This window comes from Carassius auratus, chromosome 1, assembly GCF_003368295.1.
Source record: "Carassius auratus strain Wakin chromosome 1, ASM336829v1, whole genome shotgun sequence".
Lineage (NCBI taxonomy): Eukaryota > Metazoa > Chordata > Actinopteri > Cypriniformes > Cyprinidae > Carassius > Carassius auratus.
Window position 1 is genome coordinate 32,379,292 of NC_039243.1, and position 23,867 is coordinate 32,403,158.

General features: G+C 32.7%; 3 protein-coding genes across 8 annotated transcripts in view; 2 read left to right on the forward strand and 1 right to left on the reverse strand.

The window, feature by feature from the left end:
* Nucleotides 1-1,421, reverse strand: part of LOC113107890 (transmembrane protein 154-like) — a 19,943-nt gene extending 18,522 nt beyond the window's left edge. For 2 of the 3 annotated variants that reach the window (XM_026270728.1, XM_026270720.1), the window contains exons 1-2: nt 1,151-1,421; nt 249-287 (exon numbers count right to left, since the gene is read on the reverse strand). In XM_026270728.1, coding sequence (XP_026126513.1) covers nt 249-287; nt 1,151-1,205 — 94 coding nt within the window. In that variant the 5' untranslated portion in view covers nt 1,206-1,421. The remainder of the gene's footprint in view (nt 1-248; nt 288-1,150) is intronic. The other variant, XM_026270711.1, reaches the window with a different exon arrangement.
* Nucleotides 1,422-3,246: 1,825 nt separating this feature from the next.
* LOC113107884 (meiotic nuclear division protein 1 homolog) lies at nt 3,247-10,626 on the forward strand. The gene is made up of 8 exons (XM_026270697.1): nt 3,247-3,353; nt 4,641-4,706; nt 4,808-4,865; nt 5,910-6,058; nt 6,819-6,893; nt 6,970-7,084; nt 9,110-9,154; nt 9,990-10,626. The coding sequence occupies exons 1-8, from the start codon at nt 3,351-3,353 to the stop codon at nt 10,094-10,096; spliced, it is 618 nt and encodes a 205-aa protein (XP_026126482.1). The 5' UTR covers nt 3,247-3,350; the 3' UTR covers nt 10,097-10,626.
* A 980-nt stretch (nt 10,627-11,606) lies between these two features.
* LOC113107908 (transmembrane protein 131-like) overlaps nt 11,607-23,867 on the forward strand; it is a 35,502-nt gene continuing 23,241 nt past the window's right edge. For all 4 annotated transcript variants that reach the window (XM_026270749.1, XM_026270764.1, XM_026270756.1 and 1 more), the window contains exons 1-3: nt 11,607-11,804; nt 12,458-12,528; nt 16,362-16,402. In XM_026270749.1, coding sequence (XP_026126534.1) covers nt 11,696-11,804; nt 12,458-12,528; nt 16,362-16,402 — 221 coding nt within the window. In that variant the 5' untranslated portion in view covers nt 11,607-11,695. The remainder of the gene's footprint in view (nt 11,805-12,457; nt 12,529-16,361; nt 16,403-23,867) is intronic.

A 23,867-nucleotide genomic window follows, 5' to 3' on the forward strand; every position in this document is an offset into this window, starting at 1 on the left:
CTTAAATCTTTTACAAAAATAAGGTCCATGATTCTCTCCTTTTCAAACAGTGCATCTTATATAATCCTTAAAAGTAATTATTAGAACCTAAAATGAACATATTAATAGCTAAATGTATTTTGAAACATCCCTGTGAGAACTTAAACTCATTGTTTTCTAGAGAAGCAATAACCACAAAAACAGTGAATTAGAGAAGTCTGTAACATCGGATAGAAATGATCAGGTGATCATCATCAGCAGATACTCACAGTCTTCAGTCTCTGTCTCTTCATTGTCTTCACATTGGACTGTAATGAGATGCAACTTAATTACTTTACACATTTAAGAAGTGACTTTAAAGAAGCTTCATCTAGAGTTTTATACGAGGTTCAGCTGAGGCCTGTTTCAGTTCAGAAAGATGTTTTCTGAGCATCAGTCTCCAAATCTACCAGAGATTACAAACAGTCCGTTTTTCCATTATTAATAAAGACTCATTTAATGGTTCATTAACATTCATTTAACTATAAGCATGTTTGTTCATTAAACAGTATCTAATTTTTATGTTGACTACTAACATTAAGATTAACAAATGTGTTAAAAGTGTTGTTTTTATGTTAGCTGTTATATTAACTACTATAAACACATAATACGTCACTGGGAAGTGTTACTAAAGACATCTACCTTTAATTTATAAAAGCACAACTAATTCTGTGTTTAATGTGAAAGTGACTGGAAAGTGTGAGCAACATCTCAACGTCTCAACTAAAACATAACCTTTATAATGCATATCAAAATTCATATTCAGAAGAGAGATAGTGTGAGATAAAAAGGAGGAAACGAATAATCAGCAACGAGGAAACAAGAGGAAGATAGATTTGTCCTGATATTATCTCTGTTCGTCGGCAACGACGAGAGCTGTTTTGTGCTTTGCATTAAAACAAATCCAACTAAATGAGTCAAAGAACTAGTTATAAGCTGATCTGATCACCTTGTCTATTTTATCATTGTGCATTGTGGTCAAGAGATATGACAGGTCATTTGAATGTGCTCAGTCTAAAATGTTTTGACGAGGAGAGCAGACAGAAGAGAGTTACTGTAGGTGTAGCTGGGGAAAATAAAAGAGAGCGAGAGAGAGAGAGATAGGATTCAACATAAAACTGTGAGCACCTACCAGATCCAGTCCAGCTAGCTGTCAATACCAGAAGCAGGAATAGTGTAGGATTCATCCTCGATGGAAGCACTAGACAGTGAGCCAGACTCAGTGCATAGTGACGCCTTCATGACATCCTGCTTCCTCTTTCAGACCTGATTCACCTTCCTAAGAAAAAAACACACACCCTCTCGTTCTCTCCCTCGGATGTGATGCAATCAAGCAGTGAGCTTGTTACCACAAGCCAAGCTGTTTCTGAGTTAGCTGTGAAAACACATTCCTGCGAATATGGTGTGTGATCTTGAGGGTAAAACCAGAAGAGCTCAGTAAACAGCTTTAGACACAAAGACTTTAAACAGACTGAGAGAGAAATGTGAAATGTGTGAGTGTATACACCGCTACAGCGGTCTCGGTCAAAACATGTTACAGACTTCATTACATAAAAATGCAAATAACTCTATGAATACATGAGTAGATTTTTGTAGCATGTGGATTTTAAGAAACTGAAGCTGTCAGGGCCACGATGTTATAAATAACTGAGTATTATCATGGTGCAAATATATAAGTACATGAATACCACAGAGTGAGATCTGTTGGATATATATATATATATATATATATATATATATATATATATATATATATATTTATATATTTATATATTTATATATATATTTTTTAAGATTATTGTAAAAAATAACAAAATCACAGTATTAAATTATATTTAAAAATCTCAAGTTTTAGTAACAGTATTGCAAATATTGCTAAATGAATTAACCTCATATAAAAATGTAATCTATATTGATATTATATATATTGGGTCTCCGTATACAATTTGAATCTTAAACAAACATAATATATTTAACCTACCCATGTTCTGTTATTTATAAGTGAATTTTTTTATTTTAACTCCTATTAATATTTTTTTTTCACCTTTTATCCAACATTATCTTTTTTCTTTAACTACATTTGGAAATCATGAATTTAATTCATATAATGAAACAAACTTAAAGGAAACTTGCTATTTGAGTTTCAAGACACATGCAAGTTTGGTCATCTAGTGACGAAATCTGACGGGCTTTTTGTGCTGATAATTCCTGGAAAAACCAGAAGAACCAGAGAAACAGATCCAGATGTTATGAGGGAATCATGGAGATGCTGTGAAAAGAAATGGTGCAAGAACCAAACCCTTGATCACTGTAAAGATAACATTCAGTATAGACATGCATTATTACATGTAGGCTCCACAAGGACACTGTAATATTATTGTAATCTAGTTATATATTTATATATATATATATATACATAGTATATATATATATTTATTTTGTCTGTAATGCACATATTTTAGAAGTTATAATTCTGTAATAAAAATGAATTTAAATTTAATAAATGTATTCCATTCAAATTTATATATTTTTTTTACATATTAAAAATAAATGTGCACATAAATGAAAAAAAAATTAAATAAATACAGTTAAATAAAAAATACAATTATAAAAATAAATGTACACAAATAAATATAAAATAAATAAATGAAAAAATAAAAGAAAATAATTTATTTACACTTAAGAGTGATCTTTTATCAGAAGTGTGTGTGTCCAAGTAATGTTCCTTTCACTAATGAACAGTTCAAGATAATAGAATCATACAATTTATAAAACAACTAAGTAGATAATATTTTCAGTACTGCGCCGCCAAACTTCAATATTATTTTTTTGTTTTTGTTTTGTTTGCGAATATAACTGCTTAGACTAGTCTTATAAGTTAGACACCTATTTATTTATTTATTACGCATGGTCAGTTCTTTTTAAGTCAATTGCATAAACCCTACACAGATCTGATTTGAATCTGAAAAGTGAGACAGAAACCACTTGGTCAACTGGTCAAACCGGTTTAAGGCGCATGCGCTGTAGCACTAGTGTTGCCAGGTCCGTTTTTTTACCGCGGAATTTATCTATCGAATTTAACTCTGTTGCCGAGGGTTGAAGCGATCCCAATATGTGATATATATTTCCTGAAATACTATTTATAGAGTTTACCCCCCAAATTAGGATTTTTATTTTACCGGGGGACCCCCTGGAAACGCAATTGGACTAGTTTTGAGTAGCGATTGAAAGGGTTTTATTGATTGATACCTGGCAACCCTTTCTGTCACCACGCATGCGCAGTAAGATTTCCTTCGCATCTGGCGCCAAACTCAAGCTGCTCGACTGGAAACATGGTGAGAGCGTGATTCTTGTTTTTAATAATTCTATAACTTCTGTCACTGTTTAGAATCGTTTGTATGAATAAACTACACTAAGGTTTGAAGGAATGTGTTAAACAGGCTGAATAATTCTTGTCTGTGGTGAGAGCTCAGAGTGACGTCTTTACCACATTATTTTACTACATTATATATCATTATTTTCTCTTAACATGCAACTTCTAAAACAAATATGATGGTAATTAAGCATTCGGAACGCTTGGATGTTTTACATTTAATTTGATCAAGTGATAAGTGCTCTCATAATTCAATAATTAAAATATATATTGAACTATCAAAATGTTTCTTGAAAATAAACATTACTTCTATGTTCTGACATCAGGAAGGGGTTAATTACGACTGAAATGAGGTTTTACGACTTTTTGTCATGTTTATGACAACTGATAAAATCTAAGTCATTCTTAAAATATCCTTCAAGCAGTCTAATTATCATAAAATAAAGTGAAATGTTAGAATAAATACAAAAATATATTTTTATAAAATAATAAGAATGATGACTTTTATGTGGTGATATTGAAATAAATACATAAAAAATAAATGAACACAAATAAAATAAATACAATTAAATAAAAAATACAATCATTATGAAAAAATAATAAATTGAGGGATGAAAGGAATGTAAAAATAAATTGAGGGCTAGATTTAAATAATAATTTAATTGTATTTGTTTTTGTAAGTAATTTATTCCTTTATCTAGTTCTTAAATCTGGAAATAAATACATATTAAAAATAAATGTACACGTAAAATAAATGAAAAAATAAGATAAATACAGTTAAATAAAAAAATACCATTATAAAAATAAATGTACACACATAAAAATAAATAAATGAAAAAATAAAATAAAATAAATACAGTTAAATAAAAATAAGTACAATTATTATAAAAACAAATAATAAGTTGAGGGATGGAAGGAATGCATACATAAATTCAGGGCTACATTTAATTAATAATTAATTGTATTTATTTTACCAAGCCATTTATATTCTTTCATCTATTTCTTATCACGTTTTTTTATTTATTGTAGTTTTGATCCTCCATATCTTTTAGATAAATCTTTTTTCAACCGATCCATTAAAATAAACCATCTGAAAGTATTAGTTTACAGAAATAAGACTGTATATAAATAATTATTTTCTCAAATAATAAAACTGCACACCGGTTCAATAATTGATATATTTAACACCAAAAATGCAAACCTGTGTTCACCTTATTAATACAATATGTTAATCTTTTATATCCCACAGTCTAAAAAGAAAGGACTCAGCCTGGAGGAGAAAAGGAGTCGTATGATGGAGATATTTTTTGAAACTGTAAGTATTCTTGATGTCATATTCTTTCTTTCTTTGTGTTCATGTGTGACACAGTTCTCTAGTAGTTCAGTATATTCTCAAACTCTTGACAAACCTTCCAGAAAGATGTGTTTCAGCTGAAAGACATGGAAAAAATCGCCCCTAAGTCCAAAGGAATCAGTAAGTTTTATCCACCTTGTAATAATGCATGTGTTTTATTGAACAAATGTAATGGTAATCATCAGAAAATCTATATATATAAATCAATTAACAGTTTCAAAGTAATTTAGTGATGACAAGGCATTATAGACACATTTTTATGCTTTGACAAACCCACACCAACACTTTTGCTAAAAAATAATATTTTAATCTTGCATTTAATGTTAGTTACACACTTTTCCCCTTTGTTCTTCTTATCTTATTGATTTTATTATTACCGATACCAATTATTTGCATGTTTATGTGCCCGATAACCGATATGCAAAACCGATATTTATTCTTAGTTGTAAAGGAAATAAATGACTTAGTGAAGAAAGAACATACTTCACCTTGGTTTTTTCCTCTTTTCAGTCATCTTTTCTTTTCTTTTTTTAGTGTTGAAAATTAGTTTTTAATGTTAAATCTTTATATTACAACAATAAAAACATTTTATTTATAAAAAGCATCAACAGCAACAACACTAATATTAACAATAAGCATAATAAATGTAGAATGTAATGTTTTCAAATGGAGAAAATTTAATAAAGGACATGAGTCATATCAACTTCATTTTAAACTACCGTTTTTGTAGGTTTTTACACCGTTTAATAGTTACAGAGTCGAGAATAATTCACTGGATAATGTTAATTCACTTAATAATATTCAATATATTGTGAACAGTGATATGAAAGCGGCTTCAAGAGACCAATAATGGAGCAAATTTACAACAGAGAGAGAATTATATTCAGCATTTATCGGTAAATCCGATATTACAAAACCGATATTCGATTAAACACTTAAATATCGGTAAATCGATATATATCGGTTGATCTCTACTTGTAACAAATCATCATATTTTGCAATAACGATGTAGAAAACACCAAAAATCCCAATGCTTGTGTTTGCAAGGGAATAAAATAAAAATGCATGTGCAAGATCACTGTTTCTCAGGTTTTTAGTGAAGTGAAGATATGTTTACTGACAGAATTCTTACTAGAGAATGGGTTGAATCATCTTTTTCTTCAGCTCCCATGTCGGTGAAAGAGGTGTTGCAGAGTCTGGTGGATGATAACATGGTGGACACCGAGAGGGTGGGCACCTCCAACTATTTCTGGGCGTTCCCCAGTAAAGCCCTGCACGCCCGTAAACGCAGATTAGAGGAGCTGGAGACACAAGTGAGGCAATCGCTCTCTGATATCTGACACTGCCTTTCTAGTAGTTGATGTAAAAGAAAACAAACTGTTAGATTTCAGGTCAAAAAAGGCAGCTGTGGTTGCCAGATATTAACCGTAATAATACTGCAACAGTGTTTCAGGTTTTAAGGGGTGGCTTTTTGATGTCTACATATAGCTGTATTTCTTTTGAAGGAATTGTTGGGGCCAAAATTTTAAATTGCATCCAGAGATGAGTTTGTTTCTTCGTCAGAATTGTAGAACTGTTGCATTGTGATTACTTGCTCACTATAAGTGAATGGGTGCCGTCAGAATGAGAGTCCAAACAGCTGATAAAAACATCACAATAATTCGCAGCAGTCCATTATAGTATTTTTAATGTATTTTTTAATTTATTTTTATTTTTTATGTATTTTAATTTTACTGGTTATCAAATGAAGACATAAAGTACTTAATTTTATCTTTTAATCGAAAGGAAACATTTTTTTTTTTTTTGGCAAAGAAAGATGGTTTAAAATATTGTGTGCAAAAAATACATTTTAATAATTTATTATTATTATTATTATAGTAGTAGTAGTAGTATTAAATGCACACTACCGCACAGTGATATATTTCTGACATAATTCATTCCAGTTAAACGGAACGTTTTTATAAACTATTTTTATAAAATGAATTTTTCCATTGGTGTAGATCTTGGTTGAAGCTTTCTGTTCTGACTTGTTTTAGATAAGAGTTTTAATTTCTTTTTCTTCTGTGTGTGTAGCTTGAGGATGGGAATCAGCGTAAAAAAGCCCTTCAGCAAGCAGTGGACAAAGCCAAAGTGGGACGTGAAGTTAACGTGCGTGCTCTAGATTACCGTACAGCTCTAATGTCTGTGGGCTCTGTGTGTGAACGCTGCTTCTGTGTGCGTTTAGGAGGAGAGACAGGATCTGCTGAAGGAGCTGGCAGCGCTGAAGCCTCAGAGAGATCAGCTGAAGGCCGAACTGGAGAAGTACAGAGAGTGTGATCCTCAGGTGGTCGAGGAGATCCGTGAGTAAACCACAGATCCTCACACTTCTGCCTGATGATGAATCACAGGCTCACTGCTCACTCCGCTTTGTCTCAAAGAAGGAAGTTCTGATATTTCTCAATATTATCAATCTTAAATCGATTTCACAATTACATTCCCATGACACTCAGAATTTCTGGTTAAAAATGGTTAGTTCTCCTAAAAGTTCCTGTACATTTAAGTAAGACTAAATTCAAAATGAAAACTGTACGGTTAATCAATAATAATCTTATTGCTAAAATGTCTAGTTTTCATGAACCAAGACTAGACTAAAACACTTTGTTTTCTTGGACTAAAACTTGACTAAAATGTAAAATTGACTAAATATGATAAAAACTAACAAGGACTTTTTAACTCGGGACTAAGATTAAGTCTCGTCCTTGACCTAATAATAAAAAAATTATATTAATTATATAATAAAAAAACGTATTATTAATATTTAAGAAATTTGAAATCATTTGACTATGGATTAATTTTTTTTATTATAAATAAATATTTGTGTGTAAAATAAACATACTTTAGATGACAAAAGTATTTTTCTTAAATAGTTAAATAAATATTTTATAAAGATATAATGTAAACAACAGGGCACTCAGTATTCTGTGAAGTTTGTGTGCTTTGGGAATCATATTTTTTAAGTAAAGCCAGGGTAACACTCATTTCACACACAGCACACAGTGAAAATGACATGAATATAACAGTGGGCAAATACATGTATCAGTTGTAGCTGTTGTGGCTGTATCAAAAAGACCACTAGATGGCGTGATTGAAGAATCAGAGTCCTATAGGGTTAAATAACTCTTGACACAAAGGGCAATTTCAAACATTTATAAGAGAATCGTGAAAAAATTAAAAATGGCTCAAAAATATTGAGCAGCACAACTGTTTTCAACACTGATAATAATCAGAAATGTTTCTCAAGCAGTAAATCGGTATATTATTATGATTTCTGAAGATCATGTGACACTGAAGACTGGAGGAATACAGCTGCCCATCACAGAAATACATTAACTTGTATGTTAAAACACTCAAACATATCATTTAAACTGACAAAAATTCACAATATTAAAGTGTTTACTGTATCTTTAATAAATAAATGTAGCCTTGGCGAGCATAAGAGGGGTGGGGGGTGGGGTTCTTGAAAATATTTTTCCCAACAAAAGGGTGAAACCGGCAGAAAAAGTTTTGGAACCACTGGCCAAATCAGACGTACAATATTTAATTTAATTGATACAGGCTCACGTTTGCACTTAAAAAAAAAATACTTTTCACTTCTACATCCAATCTCTCTCTTTTTCTAGTTATATAAGGTCAAACATTTTGCCTGTAATTATTATATATTTTTAAATATAAATTTTGCAATATAATCTCGATATCGTCTTGATATATCGTGTAAAATATTGTGCGTTTTTAGCTCATTGGCATCTCGGCTAAGTAGAAGTGCTCACGAACACAGATTTAGACAGATTTGTGAACAATATTTGAGAAATTATTTATAGAAATCAAAATACAATATTTATAGAAATCTTGAAATAATAATAATAATAATGCTATCAGTCAAATTCATCTTTATTTAGTCTTTTTTTAACTTCTTTCTGTTAACTGATGTGGCTTCGTATCACAGAATGATGTAGAAATGATATTAAGTCAGTTAGCATTTCATTATAAATTTACATATTCCTAATTAAAAATACCAGAGATTGCTTGAATGACACAGATAAACCAAAAACTGTTACAGTGGTGTGTCAATTCTCTTCACATTTCGTCAAACATTTCTTCTTTATTTTATTCGGCTACAGCGATAGCTGGATTCAATTGACCGTAATACAGGATTTCCTGGAAAGTCATTTGTTTTATCATTCGGTTTCACTTAACTAATGTTATTTTAATCAACTAAAATGAGATGTGAATGATGAAATATTTACTAGATTTAAAGGATATTTTAATCAATAGAGAAAAACAGATTAAACTGGAATGGCACTGCTGATATATTCATTTATTTCTAGGCAAGGCGAACATTACAGCGAAAGAAGCCGTGTCTAGATGGACGGGTAAGTCAACAAATAAATGCCGAAACCAATGATTTTCTCCGATCTTGTCATGTGATGCATCCATAAAAGATTCAGAAATGTCTTCCACAGATAATCCCAACAGTCCAGTTGTGTCAGATCCGTCTAATATCAGTCCAAATCTGCTCTACTTTAATATTCTTGAACATATAGTTATAGCTGTCCAGTGAAATGTAGATATGAAGTCTTCTTTTCTGAGAAATTGAACAAAATGAAGTTAAAACACGGGTAAATATCTGGCAGAACTTGTTTTCTCTTTGAATTATGTTGATTTTTCTGAGCAGATATTCTTGTTTTAATCATAAACTCACTTCGTTTTATGTGAATTATGCAGAAATTTGAGAATTTGAAGAGTTGATAACACAACACGTTTATATTGAAATATTTGGTTCGATTCGGTTTCTTCGCTTAGTCTTATATTTACCTTCATAAAACCAGACCATAATTTACCACCAAATCGAGTATTTTAATCCAAGTCTGCTGTATTTAATTTAGCCTTTTATTGTTTTATAATTAGCACTGATTTCATATGTGACTTGATTTATTAATTTTTTGTGTGTGTGTATTTTTAATGCAGAAAAATGCACCTGTACTTAAATTTTTTTTTATAAAATAAGATCATCAATCAGTTTTGTTGAATTGGTGAATCTGTGTATTTAAAAGCAAAAGCAATGCCTCTTTTATTCATATTTATAATTGCACAAGTGTTACTATCTGCACAATTAGAAATGGCATTTCTGAGATAGTTGCACACTTCAAAGTTGAATAGCATTCATAATTCGTGCATTTTTTTTTTTTACGTTCAATTCTTTTCCAGATAATGTTTTTGCAATCAAATCCTGGGCAAAAAAGAAGTTCGGCTTTGAGAACAGCAACTTGGACAAAGCCTTCGGGATCCCTGAGGACTTCGATTACATTAACTGACTGATCAGAAACTCGCAGGACCTTGAGATTGTTAGATCTGTGTTTCAGTTTGTTTAATGTTTGGTTATCAGTTCTGCAGGTTCGAGACAAAGCTGAGACTTCTTTACATCTGCCACACCCTTGAAATAGTCCAAGGAGCACTTGGAGACTGATTTGTCAGCACAGAAGGGTAAACAGTGGTGAAAACGCTCCTGGTGTGTAAGCGGAGAACAGTTGTGTTAACCCTTTGCTGCTCAGAGATGCACTCTGTGTCTCTCAATCCAAGGAAATGAATCACAGGGTAGAGACGCGTGAAATTATTCACCTGTGGAAAAACAAAGCATGCATTTGTTTCTGTATAATGTAGGAATGTGTTATGAGTTTGAAGTTAATTCAGATGTTCAGGTCACTTCAGATGCTTTAATCTTTGGTTTGCATTTTTCATTATTGATCATTTTTCACCGTGCACGTATTTCTGTGTATCTTGTAAATATGAAAAACGGTCATTTGTTTTGTGTAATACGATTTAATAAATGTAGTTATCAAGCAAATTGTTTGTGATTAAGCATTTTGTCATGCCAAATAATGCACTTAAACAGTAAAACATACCTTTAATGAATTTTTTAGCAATAGCTTGTTGAAAATAAATAATGCTTGTTCACTGCAACCCATTAATGTTGAAGTACAGTTCCTAAATAAGTGTATTTTATCATATTAATATAGCCTATATATATTTTTGCATATGCATTTCTATTTCTTGTGAGAATTGACTAAATCCATTTATTGCATTTTTTAAGTGATTTTTTTAATATATATTTTATTTCTTAATATTTAAAAGTTAATTATTTCAAATAAGTTACTAATCAATATTTGAGTGCATTTAAATACAAAAATAAATATACTTAATGCTTTAATGCTGCATGCTTAAAAAGATGTACTTTAATTTTTTTTATTGTAGTTCATTATATAATAATTTATTCATAGATTTTTACAATGACAAAAATACGGGATATCTTTATGGAATTATTTGTGTATATTACAGAAATACGACATTCTTTTCTGACCTAAAAAGTATATAAAACATCTCCGCTCATGCTTTCCACTAAACTTTGTACGAAGATGATTCAACTAACAATGATCTGATATACTATTCTACTTTTATGCATTATTTGCGTAAAATAAATTGTAATTCCAATTCTATAATGCATCTATAAATTGCACCTAATTTGCATATGACGTGTGTTATTGGGGCAAACCATAATGAAAAAAAAAAGTGTAATAATGGAACATTTATATAAGAATATCTCATACTGTATATTTTATAGTAATGTATGTTGATCTATAGTTTCTTGTGTTTTTGATTAATGTATAACATGTATGAATTAACAACGTATGAAAAAAAAAACTGGTCTCAGAGAACTCACTAAAATATAAAGTCCTCTACAGAAAAGTGTCGGGGTCCGAGGAGGATCCACGCGACGCGACGCGACCGAACTCAAGTAATTGTCGCGCTGCAGTGCGCTCGTCGGCCGCTAGAGCGCGCACTTTCAGGAGGAGGCGCTGCTACTGAGAGAGCAAGAGAAAGAAGTGAAGCCAGGCAGGGAGCTCATCACAGCCAGCATGGCGAGCCAAAGGGACTCCACACACACTAAAACACGGATTAACGTCCTCCTGCGACTCCTACAGCTCTTCCTGCCGTACATTCAACACGGAGGAGCTCAGTTTGAAGGTGCGCGACCGCTCCGTCTCGATTCTTCAGTCCGCGAGCGAGTGCGAACATGTCGGAGGAACTGTCGAGGGCTGATTTGACAAGTACTCAAGTGCACTCGTTGTGCTAAAAGGGCACAGTAAACACTGTATCTACCCTAAACATTATCTGTTTCATGCGGGGTTTCATCCCTCTGTTTGCATGCATACGGATTTATGTTTTGATTCGAATCCGAAAGAAGACGTTTACGCTCTTTTTGGCCAGATATTCGATTTCCTGTGTCTATGCAATATGCTACATTGCTCATAAAGCTTCATACAGATGGTATTCAGATGCAGTCTGTGGGAACTAAGCGTCTAGATGAGAGAACAGGGTTAATGCACATTTAAATGTCTTTCCAGATGCGTGCATTTGGGTTGTTGACACGGTGTGAGCTCGCGACTAAAATAACCCGTCCGTTCAATTTCACGCCTTTGTCATCCGCTGCTGCAAACACATCAGTTTGATCAGTTCATGCATGTATGCCGAGATGAGCCGTGCACTAGTGTCATTTTCGGATTCCCCGTGTTTTCTGTCAAGAGACAGGATTGATGTCTGACGCATGTTGTTGTTGTTGTTATTGTCGCATGATTATTTATTTTTCTACACGCTCATGCCATTCTTTCCTCTTGAAGCTCTGACTCAGATGTCCGGCGTGGTTGAGGTTTGGCAGGCTGAGGACGCAGATTTCTTCATGCCATCGCAGGTACGTGATGCTCGAGCACAAAGACGTCATGCACTGGACGTTTTTATCGCAGCGCAGCTTCACTGTGAGTGAGCACGCTTGTGTTTACGCATTTACGCGCGCGACGCGGTGCGCTGCTGTTGCATTAGCAAAGGGTGCGAAAATCAAGACAAGGCTTTTCTGAGTATTATTTAGCATGCATTGATTTATGCACTTCTTACATGTGCAGGATGATTGTTTATTTAGGATGTGGGCTCTTCACACTTTTCTAGTCTTTACCTCCTTTTATGTTTTGAAGCGCGATTTCTCTTTAAAATGCCTTTTGATAGACTAGTATCTTTAAGAAGTCGTTTTGGAAAAGGTTTAACTGGAATCCTTAAAGGCACAGTTCACTCACACTGCAAAAAAATACGAAATAATTCAAAAAATAAACATTATTAAATCAAGATACATTTACGTGAAGCAAAAAGATTGAGATGTCAAGTCTTGTCAAAATGTTGTTCGTTTTTGCTTAACACAGAAAAAATATCTGTCGGTTGGCTGAGAATAATAATAATTAAAAAGCAAAGGCATGTTTCTTGCACCAGTGGCTAATATATATATATATATATATATATATATATATATATATATATATATATATATTTCATGTTTTAAGCAAAAACTTACAACATTTTTGATAACGTTGTCCTTTTTTGGGGTGAACTGTCTCTTTAAGTTGATGTCTGTGACATTGTCATGACCTCTGTTTGACCTCATGGAATGTTATATTTAAAGTTTTGTGTTAATTAGTCTAATTACAAGCCATATGTGAGTCAGGTTTAGTATACTTAATAAAAACTATAACTATAAACTTTTTTTTTACTTGAAATAAAAGCTGATAGGAATAGTAATAATAACAATAAATAAAAATAGTAAGCATGTTTAATGCCGCACTAAAAAAAATATCATACCAAAATTGAATTATGGCTGACTCGTTTAGTCCTTTAAAAAATAATAACAAAAACAATAATTTATTTTAACTTATTTTATTTTGTTTCTCTTGATGTACTAAAATAACTAAAAGTAAAGCTGAAATAACATAAAAAAAAGCTACAATGATTTATATGATAAATGAAAATATAAAAATTAATTGTATATAAATTGCACCAAAATAAGAGGCCCGTTCTTCAGATTGTGGTTCACATAACATCGTAACATTCACACGAGTGTTGCTATCCAGACACAGTGATGTGAAGGTTAATATGATTAAACATTAATTGAATGAGATATTGTCTCTTGAACCCAACACCTGGCACAGTTAGAAAGGTGTGCTTTTATTGTGGCAGTGGATGTGTTTGCTGATTACGATCAGGTTCACGAGACTAATTCAAGATTGATAAAGAGTTTTTTCATGTTTCCTTTGGGGCAGGAAGCTAATGCACGTCTTCACAGATTAACAGACAGTTTTCAGCTTTAGTGGTTAACAGTTTTACGTAAGCAAACTTGTCTTAAGGCTTTAGAACGGCCACAATCAAATCAAAGGGGATGGAAATTCCATTTATACTTCTGCTTTAGTTTAAAGGGGCTTTGTTTGTTTGGTTGAGGCTAGTGGAGGTGTTCAAATGTCATTACATCAATCTGTACTAGTATTCATATATAGTCAGCTTGATTCATGCCACATGGAAACGTCAGACTGAAACCGAACCATTGCTGACACATAAAAAAAAAAAAAAAATCATGGGGATTGACTTACTCTTTTAAAAACACACCGTCAGATCTGAGTAGGTTCTTTTCTAGTAAAAAAAAAAAAAAATATATATATATATATATATATATAAAACAAAAAAAATAGAAAATGTATAATTCTATTTTTTTTATCGCCCTGCCACCTGTTCTCCACTGAAACAGTGTTTATATTAAAGGTAATAAAAACTTATATAGTAGAAGTAACCTGTTTCTGTCCATTATGCAAAAAGGGTCTCACGTTACAGTCTAACATTGTAACAATAAAATTAGAAAACAAAAATTGTGCTTTTTTTAAAAATTAAATAAACACAAGAGCACAGATTAATTTTATTTTTGATTACCCTAGTTCTGCTTTCTTCAGTAGAACAGTAAAGAAGATCCTTCGCTGAAACCATGGTTTTTGGCGATTCGTTGGAATGTATGTCTGTAATGTATGTAAAAGCATATCAGGGAGCACAAAATTAATAGCTGTGCCTCATGATGCTATATTGAGGTCTTATGAAGCGAAACAATCAGTCTGTGCAAGAAACTGACCATTAATTACATAATTATTAGCTGTGATCCAAAGCTTCAGGCAAATGGTTCACTTTGTGAATGAATCATTCTTTTGAACTGGTTCTTTTTAGTGAACTGGTTCAATCTGTTCATCACATCAGTCTGAAGTGACTGAATTGGTTTCACAGATCTACAAGTTACTCAATCAGTGTTACTTAATCAAGTCGCGATTATGTAAACGAACTATTGAATTGAACCTGTTTATTGAAATGAACCGTCCAAAAGAACCAGTTCACAGAAAAGGATCAGATTTGCACATTTGCCTGAGGCCAAGACTTACGGTTTCAGCTAAAGAGCATCTTTACTGTTCATCTGAAGAAAACATTCACCTATATCTTGGATGGACTGAAGGATAGAAAATGACAAGCATGTTTTTATTTTTAGTTGAACTGTCTCTTTAAATGAGAAGGATATGGTTTGCTCATTCATGAATAAACTTTAAAAAAAGTTGAGGTCAAATGCACAAACATCTTTCTATTAAAAATCACCCAGCCCCATAAATATACTTGGATTCATTTGTATTCATCAACAATTGGGTAAAATGTGTTCTTAACAGTCATCTTGACTCTATGCAACCAAGTGGCCTCTATATACATCCATTGCATGCCTAGAAGGCTGTAGTTGGATTTAGATTAGATTAGATTCAACTTTATTGTCATTATGCAGAGTGCTAATGAAATGCAATTCGTAAGGAAAACCTGTTTTAACAGTGCAGAGACACTTGTTAGGTAATCAAGCTTTCAACGCTCTCAGTAAGATGTTATTTTGATAGATTTCCTATATTGTGCTGCAGGCGGTTTGTGGAACAGCATGGTTATGTGTCATAACGGCACAGTGTTTCCTTTCACTACTGTTCCATTAAAAACAAGGTCAGGTCAGATCTATTTAGACTCTGAACTTACATGTTTCTGTTTACACTTTGCTTTTTTATGTGACGCTTGCAGTTCAGTGCTAAATGAAGGAATGTTATGCATTAATGTTTTTTTTTTTTTAAGAAGTCTCTTCTGCCCACCAAGGCAGCATTTATTTGATCAAAAATACAGTAAATAGAGTAAAAATCTGAAATATTTTTACTATTTAAATCAGCTGTTTTCTGTGTGAATTTGTGTTAAAGTGTAATTTATTTCTGTGATGCTCCGCTGTATTTTCAGCATCATTCCTCCAGTCTTCATTGTCACATGATCTTCAGAAATCAGAATAATATGATGATTTACTGCTCAAGAAACATTTCTGATTATTATCAATGTTGAAACAATGCTTAGCGTAATATGTTTATTTATTTATTTGGAAAAACCATGAATCTGTGTTTTTTTTTTTTTGTACATTTTTTTATTATTGTTATTTTTTTTTATAACTGGCAAGTTCAAAAGAACATCATTTATTTGAAATGAAAAGCTTTTGTAAATTATAAATTGTTTTTATTGTTACATCTGAGAAGTGTGATGTGTCTTTGCTAGATAAAATTATATTTAAAAACGTTTGAACAGTAGTGTATGTGATTCTACTCCATAACTGTACTAAACGTAATAGTGCTGTTACCAACTAAACCAATTTTTTCTTTTTTCTTCCAGGCAGAGGAGCAGCACAGTGAGAATGTTCCTCGAGAGGAGAGGTGAGAGTTTATCTTTAAACCAAAATCCCTTTTAGACTTCCCTGGAATATTTGACATTTTTCTTTATAACCATTGTTCAGGTGTGGTTGGTGAAAATATGTTGTTGTAAACCCTCAATTTGTTGTATGTAACATAGTTTGCTAAAAGATCATGTTCAAAACACAAAAGTTTTACCTGTTTAGTATCTCATATAGGTTTCTGGTGGTCTTTTGTGTACATCTCCTAAACATTTATCTGAAGGGAAGACTGGTTTATTTCAACAGTGCATGGAAAACTAAGCCCCCTGAGGACATAAGCTTTCTGTTTACTCTACATTTGTATTCATGTGCCTGAGATGAGCTAAGATCAACACACATTGTTTTATTAATTTCATTTCAGTGGCAAGATATCAATAACAGCAGCTTATAAACAAAATTCCAGTGAATTCTATGGAGAAATATACATTTTAGCAAAAGGCTTCAAGGCAACACACGTGTATTCCAGAAGAAAAAGAGCAGCATGTAACATGAGATATGAGAGTAAGTGGAGATGAGAAAAAAAGTTGGCACACATTACCGACGTACAAAGGATTTAAATTGCAAGTTTTATACATGTTTCGTCTTGTCTATTATTGCTTTGGCTTGGTGTAAACACAAAGGTACATTTTTGTATGCAATTATACAAACTGAAAAATATTTTTTATCCCATGTGTCTACTACATTGTGAATTTTACAGATGTCGATGCGGAAAGTCTTAGTGACTGGGAAGAAAGTTAAGAGATCCAACCATGTTAGATTCTTTAGGTCTCTAAAGACCTGACTATGTAGTAACGATTGGCAAAACATATGCTAAAAATCTGAAAGTTATTTATCTGACTGCCACCAATGTGTAAGCAAGGAACTATCAAATATAACACAATTGATGTATGGAGTGCCACAGGGCTTTGTAATAGGTCCTCTTTTTTTTTTTTTTTTTTTTTTTATATGCCTCCTCTAGGAGACACTACACACATCAAAAAACATGATTTTCTTTAACCAATATGCTGATTAGCTCTATATTTCATTCTTTATTGATCAGCATTTTTTAAGTAGCTGCTGGGTATTTTAAAGACTTGCACCTTATGTCTGGGAGCAGCAGCATTTGGGACTTTTATTGAATGTTAAAATACCAAGTCCTTTTCAGGATATACAAGTAATTTGCTCCACCACCCTTAAAAATAATTCATACTAAGTACAATTCTATGGTTCATAATAAGCAAAAGCATGTCAGACAGTTTATCTTGGAATTTACTTGGAAAATGTGTACATTGTAGTGCCATGAACAAGTGTATAGTATTTTTTAATTTCTCAGTATGCGTTTTAGAAATTGCATTTACACCTTGATGTTTCCTTGCAACGTTTTTTTATGCAGTATACCATTTGCATAAAAATGGAAGCAAATACAGTGAATGTTGAGATTTGAGTTACATTTTTTAACTTAAATAGCAGGTGAAGAATGTGTTGGCTTCATTAATTGGTGAATGCATGAAAAATATGCGGTCTCTTGAGCCAAGCCAGTTTTGAGATGGTTATTGCCACTATAAACTGTGGAATATTTGTGTATTTAATCATATTAAAAAAAAGCATCTTGTGGCAGTGCATGCAAATTTTGCTCACATTGGAACTTTTTCTATGTTTTCCCCTCTTCGATGTCTCTTTGCCACTTCCTCTCATGCTACCCGTCACCAACTCTGTAAATCTCAATCTGCTGTCGGCCCGTAGCAGATGTTTCATAGTTCAGATTGTCGCTTCATTGGTTTGTCATGACCCGGGGTAACAGCATGCTCTGTGGTTAAGTCCTAATCAGAGACTATCACCAAGCACAATGACTGCTTTGAACACCGCAGCATCAACAAGAATCACTTCCTGTATCAACTGCAAAGTGCAGATACATGGATGTTGAATGTCTATTAAAAAACATTCAATGCAGGAAATGAATGCTGTTTTTTTTATTTTGTGTCAGACTCAATTGTGCATTATATATGTTATTTTATTTAAATACATTTTATATAAAAGCATTGCACTTTTAAATAAAGCTGTGGGTGACCCAAAACAAGGAAGCGGAGATGACCGCTTCACTCTGATTGGTCCAAAGTGAGTTTTTGAATGAGGAGAAGTGACAAATTTGGAATAAATCTCTCCAGCAACCCGTCATACAATAGACACAGTCGTATTACTCATGTAGCTATATAATATTTTGTTATGGCTAATAACTAATGTATGAGAGCACAATCTAAACATTTTATTTTTTGTATATTTGTTTATATAGTATATTTACATGGGCTTGGATCGCCCTTTTAAACACTGTTTTCAGGCTTTGGGAAAATGTACGGAATTACTAGGATTGAAATATAGTTAAACGTTTGTATATTTGTTAAACAGTGACACATTTTCTAAGCTTCATCAGCATTTGCCAAGATACTTAATAAACATGCCAAACTTTTTTTGTATATTTCTTGTTATGTACAGTTCCTGGAGAGCAACAGAATGCTCTTTCTACACATGCATGCATCACGCTTTGGGTGAATTCATGGAAGCAGTGTAGCAGTCTTTTGCGGGAGAGCAGAACAGCGCCATTGTGGGTTGTTTCGGGCTCAAGAATAGAGAAATGAAAGCCAAAAACATGCTATACTATAGGCTTTAAAACTCAGTTTCTAAATCTTTTACACTGATCTTTAAAAAATAAAATATGTGCACTGTAAATGCATAGGTTGTGCGGAGGCTATCTTGTAATGCATAACTCTACTGGTGTTTTAACGTCAGCAGGCATTGAGGCGTTATGATAGCATTAATGCAGTGTTAAGCAACAGAATGTGCATAGATGGGACAGAAGACTAGGGTGCATGATCCAAGATGCATGCTATTACACACGCACTGCATCAGTAGCAGGACATGGATTGCTTGCATTATAATAAACTCCTGCAATGAATCATATTTATGCATGTTTGTGGTCAACTATTGTAAGTGTGTGTAATGCATTAAGCAATACTATATACTATATGACTATATATATATACAAAAATGATTCAAACAACAGTCAAATGATTTGTGAAATGTGGAAATCTCACGCTACCAGTAATGGAGTGCATTACAGATTTACAGATTAATACAAAAATGTAGGAAGTTTTGTCAGAATTAATTTCAGGAAGTCATCTTAACATTTAGTCTGGGTTTTTATTTACAAGTGATCAGAACATTGTTTTTGGTGAATAGATCCACATCAAGATTAATAGTACAGTGAAGTAAAGACACTTTAATGAAGTACTCTAATGAAGTTGCCTAATTGTAGATCCTTCTTGATTGCTTTTATGCTGTTTGTCCACTGTTTTAAATCTTAGAATATTTGGGCACTTCCTGCAGTGCTTTCAGGATGTTTCACTGTGTTTATCACACAAGTAAAGTCCAGCTCATGTGATAAGGCTTTGTTTTTATTTATTTTTTGCATACAAGTTTCGTGGTTGGGGCCAGTGATAGGGTTGCCAGGTCAGTACAAAACCAACCCAACTGCTATGCAAAACTATCTCAGTCGCGTTCTAGTTGAATTTGGCTATCAAATGTGGTTCACTTCAACTCACAGACTAATATATTAAAAGTAGCCCAATTATCCAGGAAAACTTTAGACTTGGCAACACTGATTCAATGCATTACTTACCATTTCTTTGAATTTATTATTTAACATTACTAGGAATTAGAGTGAAAAATGTTAATTCCTACACATGTTCTTTTTAAATTATCATTTTAGCTCTCATCTGAACCTCCTTAGTTGCGAGTTTGCATCACACAATTTTGAGGATAAAAAGTCTAGATTGCATTTATTTTTTATTCAGTGCTGGAAACAGGTTTTGCATAGTGTTGCTGAGTTTTGGTTCAAATGTATTGCTTCATTCGAAAGCGTTGAATCTGACAACCAATAAAATTGGAGTCCATCAAAACTGACAACAAAATTTAAGTTTAACGTTGAATCTAATCTAAATGTAATGATGAATGGTTTTGCTTTTGTCTTCAAAAGCTCAACTGACAAACATAAGAATGCATATATAAACAGATATTTTAATTAAAAACTTTTTGCCTTGGATCTTAATCTCGACATAACTTCTGGATGTATTTTTAATACATTTTTCCTGTCTTAATGACTAATATCTGATTAATATATAAAGCAGCAGATTACTTTCTCTTTTTTTCTTCGTCTTTTTTTTTTTGGAAATTGATTGCATGTTTGTTCAATCCATTTGAACAAACATTTGACTTGCAGAACATCCAAAACGAGAAGGATGACTAGAAAACACACTGCTGTGCTGACAGAACAGTGTAAAGGGATAGTTTACCCAAAAATGAAAATTCTGTCATCTTTTATTCACCCTCATGTTGATCCAAACCTGTATGACTTACTTTCTTCAGCTGAACACAGAAGAAGATATTTTGAACATGAACAAAGGCAATGGGGACCAGCAACAAACATTCTTCAAAATATCTTCTTTTGTACTCCACAGAAGAAACTCATGCATGTTTGGAACGACTTGAAGGTGAATAATTGACAACAGAATTTTCATTTTTGAGTGAACTGTCCCTTTAAATGGTAAAAAATATTCCATACATTCACTGCATTTGGTTCAAAATATAAACAACACATTTTTCCAATGTTCTGGGAGGGCATGTGGTGTGATTTCATCTTTTAAAAAGATCATAGAAAGTTTTTCAAATGTGATTTTCATTAAGATGGATAATTAATTAAGACTTTTTTTTTTGGGGGGGGGGGTTGGCTCCTCCCCCTGCTCATCACAAGACTCTCAAACAGACCATAATATTCACACTGATCTAGGGATGTTCATTTCAGTTATTTTTTCCAAACTGACAACCGGTGCTCGTTAACCGGTTATTAACCATTAACCGACAAGATTAGTTATTTCATTAAATAGAATGGATAGCTAAGTGTCTGTGACCCATTAAAAACACTAACATTTATTTCCTGGGAATTCATTTTACATGCGCTAAAAGCAGCAAACAACAGAACATGAGGATTCACATGGACTTCGTATCACCTCGCGCTTCAGCAAGCGGAGAAAAACATAAAGCTAGGCTATATATAGCCTAGGCCTATATATATACATATATATAACGAATATGCGCGAAAGGAAACAGACAGCAGAAAGCGGTATCCCATTTTCCTTTAGGTTTATTTTACAAAAGCACAATTTTTTTATTGTGAATGTTAGTAGGAAAAATTCCGGTGATTTCGTTGTATTACGTAGTTATTGGAATGTGACTGAAGCAGCTTACATAATAAATAATAATTTGGCATTTATATATAGGAATATGGAAACATTTTATTTTGTGTCGAATGAGAGACCCAACATTAGTTTCAGTTTGGTTTTAGCCTAAATTAATTCGTTTTCATTTTTTCATTTATATTGCTATAGCTGCTGATATTTTTAATTCTTGTTATTTTCTTAATACTGTTGATTGAATGGATTTGTTGTGGAGAGAGCTATGTTTACAGTGTTTATAATGTTTGTAAACATTTAGAGTCAGCATTAGGCCTATTTCTGAATTAAGTAATACAATTGTACTTTTGTGATTTTTTTCTCTCTCTCTAAAAAACACACAATTGGTTTTTATGTATGGCGTATTTGAACCATGCAGCAATAAATTACTGAAAATAAATAAATAGCTTTTTAAACCGTTTAACTGATTGTATTAATCGGTCAAAATTCTTAACGATTAACCGGTTGAATTGAACATCCCTACACTAAGTTACAGCACAAATGGCTTTGAAACATTGAAACGCAAAGCTGAACTCAGATCAGCTACATTAGTGTCATTTCTACACTCCTAACCCCTGCATTATTCAAATTACTTACAACTTCCTGTTTCACCACACACAGGAAATGAGCACTACATTTCAAGCGTCAAATTTTTTTTCTTTTGTGATGGGAAGTGATGCTACTGGCAACAAAGTGTGAGAAATGTCTATTATTAGCTGTAAAGAAAAGCTGGATTTTTTTTTTTTACTGTAAATTAAATAACAGTAAAAAAAAATTTGTAACATTTCATACATTTAAAGTACATTTCTATACATTTTGAAATAGTTCTGACATGCTTAACTGTTAAATTTAGATCAAGTAAAATAATGTTACAAAAGATTTGTAGTTTAAATAAATGTGTCACGGTTTCCTCAAAAATAATAATAATAATAATAATAAATATTTTTAGAGCGGCAAATCATCATATTAGACACTGAAGACTAGAGTAATGATGCTAAATAAGTACGCTTTGATCACTGAAATAAATTATGTTTAAACAGATATTCACATAGAAAACTGCCACTTGAAATTGGAATAATATTTCACAAATTTTACTGTTTTTAATGTATTTTTAGATCAGATAATTGCAGCATAGATTAGCAGAAGAGACATTTTTAAAAACATTAACTGATCCCAGACCTTTTAGCAGCAGTGTGCATCACAGCTAACCTTTTCATTTCAGTGAACACAAGGTCATGATTTTCAACCACCCAAAAGTCCCAAAACACATTCATCTCAACTGAACAAAACTTCTCAGAATAACTTCATAGACCTCTTTATTCACACTGTTCACCTGCTTCTTAGTATAGAGAGGTGTTAATAATTTGCTCTGCTTTGCCCTGCTGCCCACTTTAACTTCCTGTTGTTTTTAGCTTCCTGTCACTCTTTTGCACACTTGTTGTGTTGCAGCCTAGATTATGATTCTCTGGTGTTTGCTACATGGTTTTGATGTCTAAATTGTGCAACCTTACACGTTGCTAATTTTTTCTTTTCATGAAAGCTCATGTAGCTTTTCTCAGTCGTTCTCGAATGTTCACACTGAATCACATGATATTCTCTTGTAGCATAATAAGTGTAGTATGCAGGCATGCGTCTCTCAGGAGGAATGAAGTCATTCGCTGGGACTGCCAACAAACTGTGTGTGGTTTATTAACATTCATGCATGTGAAGCGATGACATTGTGTGATGAAGTCGGTTCCCTTTTTGCCTTTTCGAACCAGTAAATGTTGTCTCAGGGCAAAGTCTGGACACAGAACACCAGAATTAGTTCTTAACACTGATTTAAACCAGGATATTGCATAATGAGATCTTGATTTAACACAAATAGGGTTTAAAGTGCTAGGTTGCGTAGTATTTCTCCCTAAGGCTGTGCACAAATTGTCGAATATTCAAATTATTATTAAAAACAAATCTAAACAATATGCACATTTTACTGCAATTGCATTGCGGGCCGTAAATACAGACAATCCGTGATAAATTTCATGATTAAGATTATTCAAGTTAAACCGAACTTTTATTTTGACGGGTTGCCGTGACTACCTTTAAGTTTCTGTTTGTAAATGATATTATATTTTTTGTTTACACACATTTTCAACCAAAAGAAAACCTTAAAAAATAGAAAACCTAGATATAATGTAACATTGTTGA

What these genes read in the sequence shown, in the direction of transcription:
- LOC113107884 (XM_026270697.1), top strand. An exon ending in CCCTAAGTCCAAAGGAATCA is followed by an intron (nt 4,866 to 5,909) that starts GTAAGTTTTATC and finishes CTTTTTCTTCAG; the next exon opens with CTCCCATGTCGGTGAAAGAG. An exon ending in AGCCGTGTCTAGATGGACGG is followed by an intron (nt 9,155 to 9,989) that starts GTAAGTCAACAA and finishes ATTCTTTTCCAG; the next exon opens with ATAATGTTTTTGCAATCAAA.